This window comes from Diplotaxodon limnothrissa, linkage group LG4 (genome assembly GCF_057381915.1).
Source record: "Diplotaxodon limnothrissa isolate DT_005_m linkage group LG4, D_limnothrissa_male_GT1.1, whole genome shotgun sequence".
NCBI lineage: Eukaryota > Metazoa > Chordata > Actinopteri > Cichliformes > Cichlidae > Diplotaxodon > Diplotaxodon limnothrissa.
Genome location: NC_140599.1, coordinates 6,005,203 through 6,022,966, shown reverse-complemented (window position 1 = coordinate 6,022,966; position 17,764 = coordinate 6,005,203). Strand labels below are relative to the sequence as shown.

Below are 17,764 nucleotides of genomic sequence, written 5' to 3'. Positions count from 1 at the left end.
TGCTGAGACTGGTGATGGGAGGAAGACAGGATAGTAGACACACTGTGGAAGACAGACTGAGTTTAATAAAAAAAATAATGATTGATTTCAGGGCGGTGTATAAACACATTGTGAGTGAAAAATGTGAGTGAAGAAGAAAAAGTTGACATTTGATTTTACCATAGTATTTCCATATTAGGCAATACTTGTGTAAAAGTCCCACACATGGTAGGAATTAACATTCCTCTGCGTGTTTGGGCTCATTTGACTTCTTGTTCTGCACAGACAAATTTAGCTAGAGGGAAGCTGACAGAAACAAGAAGTTTCCCTGCGGGGTGAATTGAACTTTTTAATTTGAAAAGAAGGTTGGCTTCGCAACATGCAAACAGGACTAACAGGTTTCATGAATGCAGTGGTTTGTCTTTGCTTTGTGAATTCTGTCATTCTTTCACAGGCAGCGGACAACATGGAGGGCAATGTAGCTCTGTCTGAGGTGAGGCATCAATGAGAATAGATTTGAATTGACTATATGTTGCATGGTCTATGTCGTAGTTGAACATCTAAATTATTAAGTTAAAGTGCCATTTAGATCTATTTTGTATTTTTTAAAAAATACAATTCATAACTGTAGTTACTTTACAGACATATGCAGATAATACAAAACATACAAATAATCTGTGATATATTTATATATAAGAAGACTTAAAATAAGGAGCTAGCCTGAAGAATATTAAGTCAACTAGTTATTATTATAGAAATTATGCATTTACAGATGTATATCATTTCTATCCTGGCAAATTTCTATATTGCCTTTTATTAGATTATTCTTATTTCCGTTTATACAGTGTGGATGAACTGAAAGATATTAGCATTCATATATACTATCATAAACATATTCCCTGGGAAATGTGAGGAAAAAGTGAATATGCCTTCTTTATAAGGTTTCATATGATATTACTCTGCTGCAGCATATGAATGTACAATATACAATATGTGTAGCACATTTCAGTGTCTGAGTCAGCTTACCTCTGGGTTGAAGTCAGTGCTTCTCTGTCTTGATTGTTTTTGCAGAGACCTATCCGTCAGTCCCACTCTCTGTGTGCTGGTGAAAAGGAGTATGTTCACAAGAGGAAACAAATAGTTCTGCATTCACTCAACACTCTGGAAATCAACTGTACAGCTGTAAGATAGAAACTGTCTCCTCATCCTTCTGTTTCCCCCCCTCCCCTTTCTTTTTTCCCTTTGACTTTAATCTCCAGCTCGACTTACCTCATACATTTTTTTTCACCAAATGTGTGTAGTACTTAAAGTACACTCAACAAAAATATAAACGCAACACCTTTGTTACTGCTCCCATTCCCCATGGGATGGACGTAGAGACCTAAAATTCATTCCAGATACACAATATAACCATCCCTCCCAAACAGTGGTCACAAATCAGTCCAAATGTGTGGTAGTGGGCACATCTGCTATATTGAGATAATCCATCCCACCTCACAGGTGTGCCACATCAGGATGCTGATCTGACATCATGAGTAGTGCACAGGTGTACCTCAGACTGCCCACAACAAAAGGCCACCTTGGAATGTGCAGTTTTGTCTCACAGCAAAATGCCACAGATGCCACAAGCAATGAGGACGCGTGCAATTGGCATGCTGACAGCAGGAATGTCAACCAGATCTGTCGCCCGTCAATTGAATGTTCATTTCTCAACCATAAGCCGTCTCCACAGGCGTTTCAGAGAATATGGCAGCACATCCAACCGGCCTCACAACCGCAGACCTCGTGTAACCACACCAGCCCAGGACCTCCACATCCAGCAGGTTCACCTCCAAGATCGTCTGAGACCAGCCACCCAGACAGCTGCTGGAACAATTGGTTTGCACAACCAAACAATTTCTGCACAAACTGTCTCAGGGACGCTCAACTGCATGCCCGTCGTCCTCATCGGGGTCTTGACCTGACTCCAGCTCGTCGCCGTAACAGACTTGTGTGGGCAAATGCTCACATTCGATGGCGTCTGGCACGTTGGAGAGGTGTGCGCTTCACGGATGAATCATGGTTCACATTGTTCAGGGCAGATGGCAGCTGAGAATGTCCCAGTTCTTGCATGGCCAGCATACTCACCGGACATGTCACCCATTGAGCATGTTCGGGATGTGCTTGACCGGCGTATACGACAGCGTGTACCAGTTCCCACGAATATCCAACAACCTCGCACAGCCATTGAAGTGGAGTGGACCAACATTCCACAGGCCACAATTGACAGACTCCATGCGACGATGTGTTGCACTGCATGAGGCAAATGGTGGTCACACCAGATACTGACCGGTTCTGGGTCCCCAGACCCCCAATAACGCAAAAAACTGCACATTCCAGGGTGGCCTTTTATTGTGGGCAGTATAAGGTACACCTGTGCACTACTCATGATGTCAGATCAGCATCCTGATGTGGCACACCTGTGAGGTGGGATGGATTATCTCAATATAGCAGATGTGCCCACTACCACACATTTGGACTGATTTGTGACCACTGTTTGGGAGGGATGGTTATATTGTGTATCTGGAATGAATTTTAGGTCTCTACGTCCATCCCATGGGGAATGGGAGCAGTAACAAAGGTGTTGCGTTTATATTTTTGTTGAGTGTATATGATAAAGGAAAATACAGTGGGTGATACTGTTGTACTTAAAAGCATGTGATGTCTTTTATAGTAAGGAAAGCAGAGATGATGATGGGAAATGAAGGTGGCTTATTAACAAAACAGCAATATAAATATTAGGTCAACCAGGTGATTTCTCATAAATTCTAATTTGAAAGCATTGGAGCAGCAATGAGAAACCATATGCCAGGCTAGCCAACAAAGCTGCCGACCTCTCAGCTGCACAGCTAAAACGATTGTTAATGGGACCCAGATATGCCCATGAAATTAAGAGATGCTACAGATTCTGAGGGAATTGGAGACAGGAAGATTCAAGCCTGCCTTACAGTCAAGCTAACGTAACTTGGACGTAAGTGAAAAGTTAACACGAGCCAACGATGAGAGAAAGCTTCTGGACAGAACACTTTTTGTAAAGTGATACAAAGAGAGAAACTAATTTATTTTGGTTTTAACTGATATACATTTTTAGATTTCATTGAGCAAGTACTGCTTGCTTTGCTTTCTCTGACAGGACATCACTGGTTAATAGCCTCTTGTTTTCATTGCAAAGTATAGAAACTGTTATGGGTTTTGGTGCGGAGCTTTGGATCCAGTTTTTTTTGGTTTTCTAACCTTGTGTTTTTGTTCATGTCTTGATGAATTATTATAAGCAGTAGCCGTAATAGTTTGAGCTCCCTTAGTGTCACCCTGTCTGTTTGTCCTTCTGTCTGGCGGGCACTATTATCATGTTTAGGCCTAGTTGTGTCCTCCTGTTTCTGTTCTCAGCTGTTTGAATTTGATATCTGGTTTTCTATCATGTCTTTTTGTGGTGTTTACTTCCTTTTTGTGTAATTATCTTCATCTGTGTTAATAGTCGTCAGTATATTTATAGTTCTGTCATTCACTTTTTTAGGATGTGTTTTTAAGCTGTTTTCTCAGCATGCATTTGTTTTTCAATTTGTTTCTTTGCATTTATGTTAGTTTCCTTCTCTGTTGGATTTGTGGACTTCTCCTGTCAGTCTTGTACAGTACCTTTTGTTGTATTTTATAAATGGGCTTCAAAGGGAGAACAACAACAGAGGAATGAGGTTCTTTAGGGTGTAGTTTATATATGGGCTTTAAAAAAACAATTGATGTTTTGGTAAATATGACCAAGTAGTTTTCATACTTCAAGCTAATCAAGCTATAACAGAGAACTGAAAAAACCCAACAAAACCAAACAAACAAAAACATAAAGGAAAAACTAAATTTCTTGAAAGCTTTTCTAGCAGACACCCCTGAAGCCTTGATCTTTTATCTCAATGCACAATGAGTCAGGAATATAATTTACATGCCACATTGCAGTAGTCCATAAAGTGGGCCCACATGCAGACAAAATACTGGGGCAGAGTGACAGCTAGATAAATGGAACGCTAAAAACAAGAAATCAGCAGGAAAAAACACCATAAGGCACAGTAATTCAAGGGTGAAAAGACAACAACACTATATACACACCAGGGAGATAATTAGACACAAACAAACTCAATCAAGGCAAAAATGTATGTAAAGAGAGAAAGTCAGAGGAGTAAAACACAGAGAGAAACACAAGAAACAGTATACAGGAAGAAAACAGGATTCAGTTCCCCACATCGTTTTGTTGGCATTAATTAGAGATGCTATTAGGGGATTTTTTTTGGCTTTAAGCAGAGAACCGCTAGCTGTTTTCCTGTTTGGACATTTTATGACAAACTGAGTTACAGACAGATGGCTGTAGCTTCAGATTTACTATAAAGATGTGAAAGGGTTATTAATTGTTGCATCCAAAAACTGCAGTGCAGCTATCAAATAATATCTCTCCTTCATATTTTCATCCAGGACTCAGTTCCCCACATTGCTCTGTTGGCATCAGGTGGGGGTCAGCGAGCAGCTGTGGGTCTGGTGGGTTCCCTCCATCAAATGGAAAAGGAAGGTCTGCTGGACACACTGCTCTACCTAGGAGGAGTTTCGGGGTCTACATGGTATAAACAATGACACAAACATTAAATATAATTCTTTCTTTACCAGAATATATTATAAAATAGTCATTACAGTGGCCAAGTAGAAACAATATATACAGTGTGTGTATATATATATATATATATATATATATATATATATATATATATATATATATATATATATATATATATATACACAGTGCATATACATGCATGTTAATTGATATATGGGATGTTTTTCTGTTTATGTTAATTAACTTTTGGCTTGACGTAATAAGATTTATATTTCTTTTAGATTATTTTGTGATTACCACCTCCATGCACCTAGCACCCCTTTTTGTACCAGTTAGGGACTAGTTTTAGTATGATTAGTTTTATTGGTTCATTTCTTTGGCTCAGAATGAGCAAAGAGATCCTCAGTTCAATTCAGGATCATTTATTTACTGTCAAATCACAAGCATGTGCTTGTGAAACAGGCTGCAAATGCAACAGAAACCAGCTAAAGAAGTCGTGAAAATATAAAAAGTGAACGAATAATAGTGTTTTATTCTGGTAAAATCACTGATTACAGCAAGACACTAAATCATGGACAGCCTTTTACAAATTTACAGGTTTACAGGTAGACACATCATTATCAAGTCTAACATAAAAAGAAGACAAGAAGAAAAAAAATTAACAAAGGGATCACTACAAGGTGCAATCACCTTATCTGCAACAATTGTTTTCCTATTGACGTCTGTCTTATACACCTGCCTGACTTGCTTTATCTGTTAGGTCCATGGCCTCCTTGTACAATGACTCACAATTTAGCACCAACATGGATGCGGCAGTGTCCAGGCTGTTTGATTCCCCGAGTGTTAAACTTGAGCAAGCTGTGGATTGGTTGGGTGAGAGAGCAAAAGAAGAGCACTTCTCTCTTGCTGATATCTGGGGGGTCTTAACTTCAGCTGGAATTATGAAACAGGTACCAGTGCAAGCACAAAGACAAACTATAGTTCATATAATTCTCATTTGAAATTCAGTTCTCTCTCTGCTATACAGACTAAGGCTTTCAGTGAAATCTCTGGTGTTCCATCAGATGGACCTACGGTGTCTTTCAGATGAGGCCAACAGGAATGCCACAAACCCTTATCCCATCTACTGTGCTATTGAAAAGCACTGCTTTACTCAAGGACCTATAGAAGGTACATACATACATAAAGACATGTTAGATTAGCCCCTTATTAAGTGGTTTATAATGCACTCTCGCATCTTTTAGGAAAATGGTTTGAGATAAGCCCCCACGAGGCCGGATTCACAGAGTTGGGTCTCTTTATCGAAACATCTCTCCTGGGCAGCAAATTCCAAAATGGAACGCTGCTGGAGAAAAAGAAAGAGATGGACATGGTCAAGTTACAGGGTGAGTGTTTACAGGCTGAACAGGGAATATGAGATTGGTTTGATGATGCCTAGAATATGTAGCTGATTTTACTTTCAAGTACGGATCCGATGAAGCTTTTTCACTTTAAATCACCAAGAGAACCACCAAAACTGTCAGTATCAAAAGGGCAACATGGTGGCTCAGTGCTTTCTATTGTTGCCAAGTCAGTACAGTGTAATTTTGTGCAGTCTATATATTCTTCTTATGCTTGCAAATGTTACATCACAGTTTCACAGGGCTGCAGGTTATGTGAAAACAGGAAGGTACAAGGCCACATGACTTTTAGTGAAAATGTAAGTTGTTTTAATTTATCATCTTTGCTGTTATTTATTAGGGTTTATACAGAAAAACTAAACTGTAGCTTCAGGATAGTGGGGTGTGGTTTCATTTAGTGGCCCATTAACCAACCAACAAAGAGAAGACATCTTTCTGATGCTATTTACCCATGCACTTAGAGTAGGAACAGCCCAGAAAATGATTTAGGAACTGAGAACAAGAGCTGCTGTACATTTGTCTGATCTTATGGCTGCAGAAAATCAGAAAAATATACAGGCGCCAGACCATTTAAAGATTTAAAACCAGTAAAAGGATTTAAAAATAGATCCTAAATTCAATTGGAAGCCAGTGCATGGAGCCAGGATATGGACAGCCAGGAGTGACAAAATGAATTAAATAAATATATCATTACATAATTTATTAAATGCTGATTCATTTCATTTAAAACATTTAATAAATAAATTATTTATTTGCAATTTTATTTAATTAATGGCACATAATAACAAATTTAGAGCCATCTATGACATTGCTAAGACAAATAAGCAGGAGTCCAACTGAAGAGCTATCAGAGTGATTCAAAGCTAGATAGAGCTGGCAAATCGTCAGAAATTAAAGTGTTTTTGGAAAAATTGTTCCTGATGGCAGGAGATATGATGAAAACAGTAGTGGCCCAAGAATAGATCCCTGAGGCACGAAAGTGCCAAGCCAGAAATGACCAAACAAGGCTTTAGTTGAGAGATCAGCAGATCGTGATCCACCGTGTCAAATGCAGCAGTCAGAGCCAACAAAACAAGCAAGACAAGCAACAGTCCGCTGCTAACAAAATAGCGTTCAAATTTCAGTGCAACCACAATGACCCAGACTAGTTTTCTCACTACTCTGATAACTTTAGATCCTTCTGAAAATTATTGCATGAAAACTCAACAGCACTTTCCAGTTAATCGGTCTGGAGACAAATACTAGTAAAATATTGTGAGAGTGACTGTCATTCTTTTATACATCTAAAACACATTAGAGGAAACCAGCCAAAAAAGAACTATGAAACCAACTAATTGGAAAGTATGATTGCATAGAGGCAGCCTGCACTGAACAATGGTGTACGCGACTTCCACTGCCAGGAATATAATGTAAAGCACGAGTCAATGTAGATGTTTCCTCATCTGTAGGAAGAAATAGGTTTCATTCCTAAATATTAATACAGAAGATTTTCAGTGTCTGGTGTAAAATACAAACATCTAAAATCATTTTCTCATTGTACAGGTATTTTAGGCTGTGCGATAGCTAATGAGGAGACTCTCAGAGACTTTGTCCCTCAATGGCTGAATGGTAATCACAGTTTGAAAAGCATACCTGCTACATGTATGTTGACTGTGTTATCTTAACCTGCTCAGCGTGTGTGTGTGTGTGTGTGTGTGTGTGTGTGTGTGTTTTAGTGTCTGGGCATTTGGACAGTGCTGCTAAGGAGTACCTGCGCGTATGGATCATCCTTGATAAAGTGATAGCTCTGACCAGAATAACTGTTAAGGACACTACTGCTCTGATGTACCTGGATAAGCTGCAGAAAATCCTAGAAGGTAAATGTTTCCAAGAATGTCTTAAAGAACATTACTTGGGTAGATGTGAGCAGAACCCCAACCAGTCACAGCAGATGGCCGCCGTTCCCTGAGCCTGGTTCTGCCGGAGGTTTCTTCCTGATAAATGGGAGTTTTTCCTTCCCACTGTCACCAAGTGCTTGTTCATTGGGGGTCAGCTGATTGTTGGGCTTTCTCTTTAATATTGTAGGGTCTTTACCTTACAATATAAAGTGACTTAAGGTGACTGTTGTTGTGATTTAGCACGATATAAAAAATTTGAATTGAACTGAATTAATAGAGTGTAGCTACTGATATTTACAGGCCAAAAAAAAAGTTGGAAAATAGAACTGAACGTGAAAGATTTATGACATTTCTTTGTAATGGCGTAATCATGCAGCAAATGTCTATCTGAAAATGCCGCAGTACCTATTAGACTCTTATCTTTCCCAGACAAGGTAAATCATAGCAAGACTGAGTCTGTGGAGGCAGAGAGTATGGAGGAAAGAAAAACTCTTTTTAACCAGTGGAGTCAGGAGCTGCTGGCAGCAGTTGAGACGTGGAGCCAAAGTTTGGATGATGGAGCTTTCAAAACAGACGGTCAGTGTACAGTATAGGTGATAAGCACACAGTCTTGTCAGTGTTGGAGAGGAAAAGACAGTTTTTATTGTACTCTATTCATGTAAATGTATTTCTCCCAGTTTCTTTCCTAATAAACCAAGTAATTCCCCTGATTGCTGAATGGAAGTGGGGAACAACTGGAAACTTCCTTTACCGATACCAAGGTGAGTCAGACAATTTAAGCAACAATTATGACCCATTCCGCCTGAATGAGTCATTTCTCACACAAAATCATGGCAAAGTGAAAAAGGACTACTAGTGATACTATTCCTATTGGACATACGTGACACTTAAGATTAGAAATTCTGACATTAGGATTCATCTACTCCCAGAGTAGATGAATCCTAATGTTTGAATTAGGATTCAGGTTTACAAAAGTGGGACTTGTCCACTTTTGTAAACCTGCATCTATCTACATCTACAAAGCTCAAGAGGCTACCAAGACCAACCTATTACCCTGAATTCCCATCAAGCCCTCCAACCTTAAAAAGCGTTACTCACTTTGGGGTTTTATTTATTTATTTATTTATTTGTAATTAGTCTGATGGGTTGTCTTGGTCCAGAAGCTACTGCACTTTCCACTTTGCACTTTTTCCAGTGACATACATGTCAGCTGAGTAGGTGGTCCTTTAATGTGACCAAGGATACGCTGGAATACCTACTAATAAATGAATGAGGCTGTATGCAGCCCAGACCACCTCTGAATGACCACCTCACAAAAGTAGTTAGAGCTGTACACTGGAGCTTGGATAACCCAAATGCCTGTTTGGACAAGCCAAATTCAGTTAAACACATCTAAAGCTCAGTCAATGATTACAGGTAGTGAAATAAATACCTGGGGTCAGCCATACGAATCAATCGACAAAACAACGAAGGACAAGCTGGAAAAGAATGTGCTAGCAGAGTGGAGTGGGAGGAGACGAGTGTCAGTGGTGATTTGTGACACAGAGATAGAAACAAGAATGAAAAGGAAGGTCTACAAGGTGGTGAGAGTCGCAGTGATGTATGGGTTGGAGACAGTGGCACTAACAAAAGACAGGAGGTGGGGGTGACAGAGCTGAAGGTGTCCAGGGACTCTGAATTGGATAAGCAGAAGAAAATGGATTGCTAGCACTGTCGCATCACAGGAAGAAACCCCTGGGTTTGAATTCACTGAGAATTCAGTTTACATGTTTGGTTTTTTTCAGTTCAAATACATGCATGAAGTTGGGTTAACTGGTCATTTTAAATTGATTGTAGCCCTCGGCTTTGTGTTAGCTTGTAGTGTTAATGGTCACAGTGACATCCATAATGGTTGCAAGTGCAATGAAGAAACCTAGTGAAAGAAAAGCTGATTCTCTCTCTGTCTCTGGTTCTGGGCAGAGTCCTCTGTTCCAGCTTGCCTCTACTCTAACGAAAGACTCCAGCTCATAGATGCTGGACTGGTGATCAACGTACCGTACCCTTCATTTCTAGGAGACAAGAGAGACATTGACCTGATCATAGCCCCGGAGTATAGTGCTGGAAATATGTTTGAGGTACTGTAAGATGTGTGTGTGTAACTAATCGATCATTTTTATAGTTTAATACAAATATTTATATTCTCCTGAAACTGTGTCGTGCTGCATATACTGCAACCAGCCCTTTACTGAACAGCCATAACTGTGCACAGCCATGTGGAACAAGGCCGCGTGGAAAGATATTTGCCCCCTTTCCTGATTTCTTAATAAATATTTCAAATTATCACATAAATGTCAATATTAGGCAAAGATAACCCGAGTAAATACAAATGCAGTTTATATATGATGCTTTCATTTATTACGGGAAAACAGTTTATTTTTTTATTTTATTAAATTTTTAACCGTTTAAACACCATTTATCAACCGCAAAGCATCCAAACCAAAACTTGGACATAAATTTCCTAAATTATCCTCTTTTAATAAATGCATTGTTAATTGATATGTTTACTGTGAAGAAACAACTGCCAATGATTTAGTTCCCAAATATTTCATCTTCAAAGTGTATCAGCCTTAAACTAAGGCTGGGCCATACTTTCATCTAAGACCAATTTGCACCACAGTGTGGCCTGAATGGAAAGGCAGAGGAAGCAGTGATGAAAGAAGCTATGCTCAAATGCAAAAGAGATGCAAAAATATTTTTCAAAAATCACCAAAGAGTTGGACAACTAATTACAGCTAACTGATTAATTAAGAATCACCAATTAATCTGATGTGCATGTCTATAGACTGTGGGGTAATGGGAATACCTGAGGGAGACCTTGTAGACAATTAGAATTCTTGATAAGTCCTAATGAACTGTTTTCGTTCTGAGAAATAGCTTATTGACAATCTTTAAAGAATTTGTTAACCATTAAGGCGCTAATTAAAACTTCAAAATTCTGTTTCAAGTGTGCCTTATTAGAAAGTTTCAAGGTGAGGGATAAAAAATAAAGCAGCCACAATCCCTCGGGTGTTATTTGATGCCCACATAGTACTTAGTGCTGCGTCTGAAACTGTGTTCAACTGCTGCTTTGTTATCAGACTCTGACTCTTGCCCGAGACTATGCGGCCGAGATGAAAAAGCCTTTCCCCGAGATAAATGACACGATCCTGGAGGACAGTGACTGGCCGAAGGACTGCTATGTGCTGGAGGGGAAAGAGAAGGAGCCCACAATCATCTACATGCCGCTCTTCAACAGACGGAACTGCAAAGGTCTGTTTCCAAATGTGCAGCTGTGCTTTCATTGTAACTGAGCTACAGACATAAAATAAAAGGTGTCAGGTTGTATCCAAAGGTATTAAGCATGAACAAAGGAATTACTGAAATGGCAGCTTGTCAACAAAGAGACAAAAACACTGAACTGACTAAACAGTTTTCAAACACTTGTAAAAACATAGACAGACACACCACACTCTAAGGGAGAATTCCGGAACAGCAGAAATGGTGCTGGTCATAAATTCAAGGAAAAAAAAAACCCTTTTATAACCTTTATTTTGGTTCAAGGTGAGCAACTGTGTTAGCAGTTTGTATCTCATTTTACTGATAATTTAGATAGATAGATATCATTTTATTTCGAACATGCAAACATAATTGAAATAACAGAAAAAAACAAAAAACAAAACCAAAACTTAAAAATCATCAAGTTTTCATGTATATATCTGTCTACAGAATGCGTGCGCTCGAAAAGGAGTAGGATGAAGTTTACACTTTTCTTGTTCCTACCCCCTTATTTCAAATTTCTTGCTTACAAATCCATATCCAGGATTCAACATTATTTAATCATATATGGTCAACTATGTACAAGTCTAACACATTGAACATACACAAAAAAACCCCCATTTTCAGCACCTTTACTCAGCACGTTTACTCAGCTCAAACATCTTTTAAAGATATATAAAAAATATCAAACTGGTTTCATAAAAGGTAGGCACTCATCAACAAATACACGTAGATTACTTAATTTGATAGACTACTCATACAGTAAAAACCTTGAAACTACAATATTTTCTTTAGATGCAGAAAAAGCGTTTGATAGAGTAAATTTCTATTTGCAACTTTGCAACAAATTTGGGTTTGGATCCTCTTTCATTAACTGGTTAAAAATATTATATAACTCCCCAACAGCTTGTGTCAGAACAAATGACCAAACATCCTCCAGCTCCTGTCTCTTGAGGGGCACCAGGCAGGGATGCCCACTCTCCCCTTCACTGTTTGCAATTTTTATTGAACCACTAGCAGCAGCAATTAGACAGAATTCAGTAATTAAGGGCATAAAATGCAAGAACGTGGAACATAAAATCAGCCTTTATGCGGATGATGTGTTACTCTTTCTCCATAACTCACAAACCAATATCTCTGGGGTGATTGAATTGATAAACTCTTTTGCAAGAATATCAGATTACTCAATTAACTGGTCAAAATCTACAGTCCTTCTGATTAATTGCTCCTTCCATAATTCTTCTTCTACACCACTGCAATCGGGAAATATAAAATATTTAGGTATTAATGTTTCTCCCAAGCTTGCAGATCTGACTAAATGAAACCATATCCCACTTTTAAAGAAGGTAGAAGATGATCTGGCTAGATGGAAATGTTTACCCATATCACTCATGGGAAGGGTTGCCGCTATAAAAATGACGGTCTTACCAAAAATAAATTATTTATTCTCAATGATCCCAACTAAACCGCCACAAGATTGGTTCAGATCTCTGGATTCATACATGTCCAAATTCCTTTGGAAAAATAAACCCCCACGTATAAGCTTAAAAACACTACAAAAGACCAAGGATAAAGGAGGATTAGAACTACCTAACTTTCAGCACTACTTCTTAGCCAACAGGCTTCAGTTTATCTCAGGATGGCTAAAACATACCCTCTTAGATGAACCTTGGCTAGATGTAGAACAAGCACTTTGCAATAATCTAGAGATTTCAGATCTACCATTTATCAGCTCAAACATCCAACGACATGAATGCTTCAGACTAGTTACACAATATAGGATCAAGAAGAAAAGATTTTTAGAATATCAACAAATTAAATCCATAGTAAAAAAGAAATTTAAACCGGGTCAAGTTGAACTACAAACACCACCAAGTGTGGTTCAATTTCTTACTCTTAAAACCCCCAAATTACTTTCCAAAATATACAGAATGCTTTCTAAAACAGATGAATCAATATCACTTCCTATTGCAAAATGGGAAGCGGATTTATCAGTTAACTTAGACCAAAACTTCTGGTCTCAGATTTGCTTAAAAACCTTTCATCTAATTAGAAATCCCAGTCTTCAATTAATTCAATACAAAATACTACATAGAGTGCACTATACAGGTCATCGGATGTTCAAGATGGGCTTTACGTCTACCAACAACTGCTCACACTGCCAAACCAATTCACCGGACAATTATATCCACGATATGTGAAGACTTATCAAAGTGTCTGAAATCTAACATTCCAACTTCCCTTTAGTGTGTTTGTTGGGCAGCTTAGATAATGTCACTACAGAAAAGAATATAGCCCATATGGTTTTCACTGCCCTATGCATAGCCAAGAAAACAGTCCTCATGAACTGGAAAAATAAAAATAATCTTAATTCTAACCAGGGGTGGGTGGTCATAGTTTGGTCCCACCTTCACTGCTGTGATTGGTGTGGGGGTAGGGACAGGCTTGGGGCGTCGGGGGGATACCCAGGAGCATCTTCCTTGGAGGGCTCAATCCGGGGTTGCGGTCATGGCCTATTAAGGGCTCTGTTGGCTCTTAGGTGATGGTTTCCTCGTGGCTGCGTGCAGCGGGGCTAGGGGAGGGTCTGTGCTGACGGATGTGAGTTACTGACCTGGTAGCCTGGCTGCCCCTGGGTGGGTCCGGGATGGGCGTGAGGTTCTGGGGGTGCTCCGTCTCTGGGCTGGGGCCCTGGCTGGGCCTTGGGGGCTTGGGTCCTGGTTGGTGTGTTGCTGGGGTTGTGGGCGGGTGGGTGTATGGGGGCCCAGCCCTGGCGCAGGGGACTGCCAGTACATTGAGCCATCTGGGGGGCTCTTCAACTGATGGGGGAGGCTGTTACATCTTGCAGGAGGTCTCCTCTCTTCAGGGACTCTCTCTGCAGGAGGGGGAGATATAGGAGAGGTGGAGGAAGATCTCAGCCTGGGCGTCTATTGTCTTGTGTCGTCTGGAAGATGAGTGGATGACGGGGTGGGTGAAGTTTTCTCCGAGGTGGGGCCAGGCGGCGCTGCTGAACTGGGCCCCGGTCCGGATGGGCCTGGGCCCCCTTTCCCTGGCGGGTTGCAGAGTATGGGGGTGCCTACTGGGGTCAGTGGGGGAGCTGGCCCCAGGGAGGGGTCACTTGCCCCTCCCTTCCTTCCCTCCCTAACTCCAGCTGCCTCCCTCTTCCCGCTCCAACACAATCACCCACACATGCAGGGCCTTGGGGTAAAGGTGTGTCACCAGGGTGCAAGGGAGGCATACCCCCCTCTGTCCCCTTCTGGCTTCTTGTGCCTCAATTTTATCCCACAACTTAGACATTCCCATTACTCACACTCTCATAACACATACATATAGGATCTTGGGGGTGGGCACGCTACATGGAATCCAAAAGACCATCAGGGTGTACACCTCACCCCTGGCGCCGTTGCCCACCTCTCAATTTTAAATACATGTAGACATTGAGGGCTATCAGGAGGGGCTATGCGCTTACCTGCTGCTCTCTGGCAGGTAGCTCCATGCCCTCCTGGGTTTTAAATGGACCTTAGAACACACATGCATCAACACTACAATGAGCGGGTGGAGGGAGGTTTGGAGTCTTCACACATGCCACGGCTGCCGAGGCGAGCCGTGTGGAGTTGGAAAAAGGACCCAAGAGCAAGCAGTGTATGAAAAGATTAGTGGAGTTTATTTACAAGGTGTCAGTGGCAGGAACAGAAAACGAATAATGAGACAAACTAACGGAAACCTAAACTGGGAAAACTAAAGAGCAACTAGAAATCCACAGGACACGGGGTGAAAGGCAGAGAGACGCAGACTGACGGAGGATACAAAAACGCAGAGAGACACAGATGAATGCAGAAAAGCGCGGACTTACATGGAGTAATACAGACGAACCGGCAACAGGCAGGAGAACACACAGGGCTTAAATACACACACCAGTAATCAGGGGATAAGAGACAGGAGGGCAACACAGCTGGGAGAAATCAGAGCTGACGGGACAGGGGAAATGTAAACTGAACACACTCACATCAGACATGAACCTTCAGAATAAAACAGGAAATTAACAGACAGAGAACCAGACAGGACACTGAACATGACAGGCAGACTCATGAGCAGACACAATAACACCATGGACAGACAGAGGGAACACAGAGAAGTGGGAGCAGGCAGGCAAAGAACAGAAACCTAACAAATGGCAAAATAACAACAGAATACACACTCGGAATGAACAAAAGCATAAGGAAACACAAAACACTGAGTCCTCAGACTCAGGACCATGACAACACCCCCCCGTTCTCTGCGGCCTGCTGGAGCGGGGGGGGGGGGGGGGGGGGGGGCTGGGAGGAGGAGTTGGCTGTCCAACTGGGGTCTGGAATGTGGGGCCTCCCTGCTGCTGCCGAGTCGGGCAGTCTGCTTCTCTCCACCGCAGGGAAAAGGGTAACACTACCTGGGTCTGGGTGCAGTTTCCCCCTCCAGGGGCAAAGGTACCTAGACCTGGGGCTTAGAGTACGCTTTGGGAGTGTGATTGTGTGTACAGTGTCTCTCTATGTCTGTCTCCACGTTGGGTGAGTGTTGAGTAATTGCATATGAGAGCATGAGGGTGGGAATGGATGTCTGTATCTGTGTGTGCCTGTATGTCTGTGTCTATATGTCAGGTTGGGTATCAGACGCCACCTCTCTGGGGACATCTCAGGCCCTCCAAGGTATGGAGGCCTATCTCCCCCACCACTTCCCCTGCCAGTGGCAGACGCCCTCAGGCGTTGGTGGTTCTTTGTGTCCGGGGATGGGCGTCCAGGTACACACCGGCTCACTCCTGGTGGCTGCTTGTCGGGGCCTGGAGCCTGGGGCTCGCTCGGGCCACTTTGAGGGTGGGGTGCCCTCGGCCTCTCAGCCTGGGGCTCGGTCACTCAGGCACAGCTGGCTGCCGGCGGAGCTCACGGGCGCGTCACTGCAACCCCCCTGGCTTCTGCTCCGCGGCTGCTGAGTGAGCCCTCATCTGGGGCTTCCTCAGCTCTTTCTGGGACAGTGGCGCGGCTGCCCCTCTGTTGGTCTTCCTTGGTCTCTTGTGTTCTGAGGGCCTCTGGATGTCCTGAGTTTTGATCTCCTCCATACCTGCTTCATGCCCTGGAGGACGGGGCTGAGGCTCCTCCACACCCTCTAGCAGATCATTACATGAAGGAACCTTTTAAAAAGAAGCACGCTCATGCTCACAGGTGTACACACGGGTGCTCACACACACAAACTACACCCTTTTTGGCAGCTACCTCAAAGTACACTGTGCGCTGTCGATCTTACGTGCTGCACAATAATGTTTAATATTTAGTATTTACTGTTATATTCACATAGATCATCGTGATGTTGTTTATTATGTTGCTCTTTTCTTTTTTCTTCTGCTTGTTTTCTCTTTTTTCTTTCTCAACAGGTGATCCAGGTGATTGATATATGTATTTTTTGTCTGCTTATTTTGTTGGTTTTTGTTTTTTGTCCTTTATCCCCGTCCCTCTTCTCCGCTGTTTTTCTTTCCCTCTTTCTTTCTCCCCTTTCTTTTCCCCAGTCAAATCTGTCCTGTATTTAGCAAGTGAAAATAAAATAAAATAAAGAATAAAAGGTGAATCAAATAGACCATTACAGCAAGGCTGGGATGGTCTATTTGGTAAAGTAAATCCGTTGGGCATCTTTCTTAGCCTTTAGACAATAATTCTGATGCCAAAAAGCCAAACGGGACAGGCAAATAAAAAAATAAAAAAAAGATATCTAAAAAATATATAGCTTTATTTGCTATTTCTTGTTGCCAAAGAGGTCCAAAAGGTCTAAAAGGATGAGGAACCTACATAGTGCTGCAAACTGAAGCTTATTGTGATAAACAGAATAGGTGATTGAGGCACTTTACTGCTTTTTTGATAGATGCAGAGGAGTTCAAAGCAAAGATGGATGAGTTCTCCACCTTCCAGCGTCCCTTCAGCCAGGAAAAAATCAAGTTTGTGTTGGAGACGGCGAAAGAAAATGTGAAGAACAACAAGGAAACTCTGCTGAAGGAGATAAACAAAGCTGCTCTCCGCAGACATAATAAGTGGTAGGGATAGCTTCGAGTGCGACGGAGTGTCAAGTGAGACGGAGTGAGACGTAAAAGAAATAGGCATAATCTTGCATTGCTGTCAATGTAGGTCACTATTCTCACATATCTTTCAGCACGTCATCTATGAGGTCACTGTATGTCTCTGTAGAGAAGGCTGATTTGTAACAGAAGTTTAAAAAAAGTCATATCTGTGTATTACAGAAAGATGTGGATGGAAAATGGATAAATGTGTGACTTACAGAAAAGCTAACACACCCTCCTTTTTCCTCCTCTATAGGAAGGCTGGCGAACCATAGCTCGGTTTCTTGTTCGGGCAGCGTAAATCTTTGGTTCATGATGATACTACTGATGATAATATTGAAGCTACATGAAAACAGAACCCATATATAAATCATCATTTAAAGTACTGGCAGTGTGTTATGTGTCTTATTTTTGACCAATGTGCAATGTGTATGCTACAGCAGCAACAGCCCTTTGCTGCTGTAGCAACTCCAACTATACACCATTATCTGGAGCAGCTCTTATTCATATC

General features: G+C 41.5%; 1 protein-coding gene across 1 annotated transcript; it reads left to right on the top strand.

Annotated features, from left to right (window-relative positions):
- The first annotated feature begins 358 nt into the window (after nt 1-358).
- LOC146633118 (cytosolic phospholipase A2 gamma-like) lies at nt 359-17,528 on the top strand. Its single transcript, XM_085352005.1, has 14 exons — nt 359-472; nt 1,051-1,161; nt 4,474-4,616; nt 5,370-5,559; nt 5,674-5,779; nt 5,854-5,994; nt 7,552-7,617; nt 7,725-7,865; nt 8,316-8,462; nt 8,564-8,647; nt 9,846-10,000; nt 11,003-11,174; nt 17,061-17,229; nt 17,510-17,528. Exons 1-14 carry the CDS (start codon nt 359-361, stop codon nt 17,526-17,528), a joined length of 1,758 nt encoding a protein of 585 aa, XP_085208131.1.
- Nucleotides 17,529-17,764: the final 236 nt, after the last annotated feature.

Bases quoted from the DNA above. Each gene is read 5' to 3' on its own strand.
- LOC146633118 (XM_085352005.1), top strand. From the start codon at position 359: ATGCAAACAGGACTAACAGGTTTCATGAATGCAGTGGTTTGTCTTTGC. The intron at 7,618-7,724 runs GTAATCACAGTT...TGTGTGTTTTAG, and splicing joins TGTCCCTCAATGGCTGAATG to TGTCTGGGCATTTGGACAGT. The intron at 7,866-8,315 runs GTAAATGTTTCC...TATCTTTCCCAG, and splicing joins GCTGCAGAAAATCCTAGAAG to ACAAGGTAAATCATAGCAAG.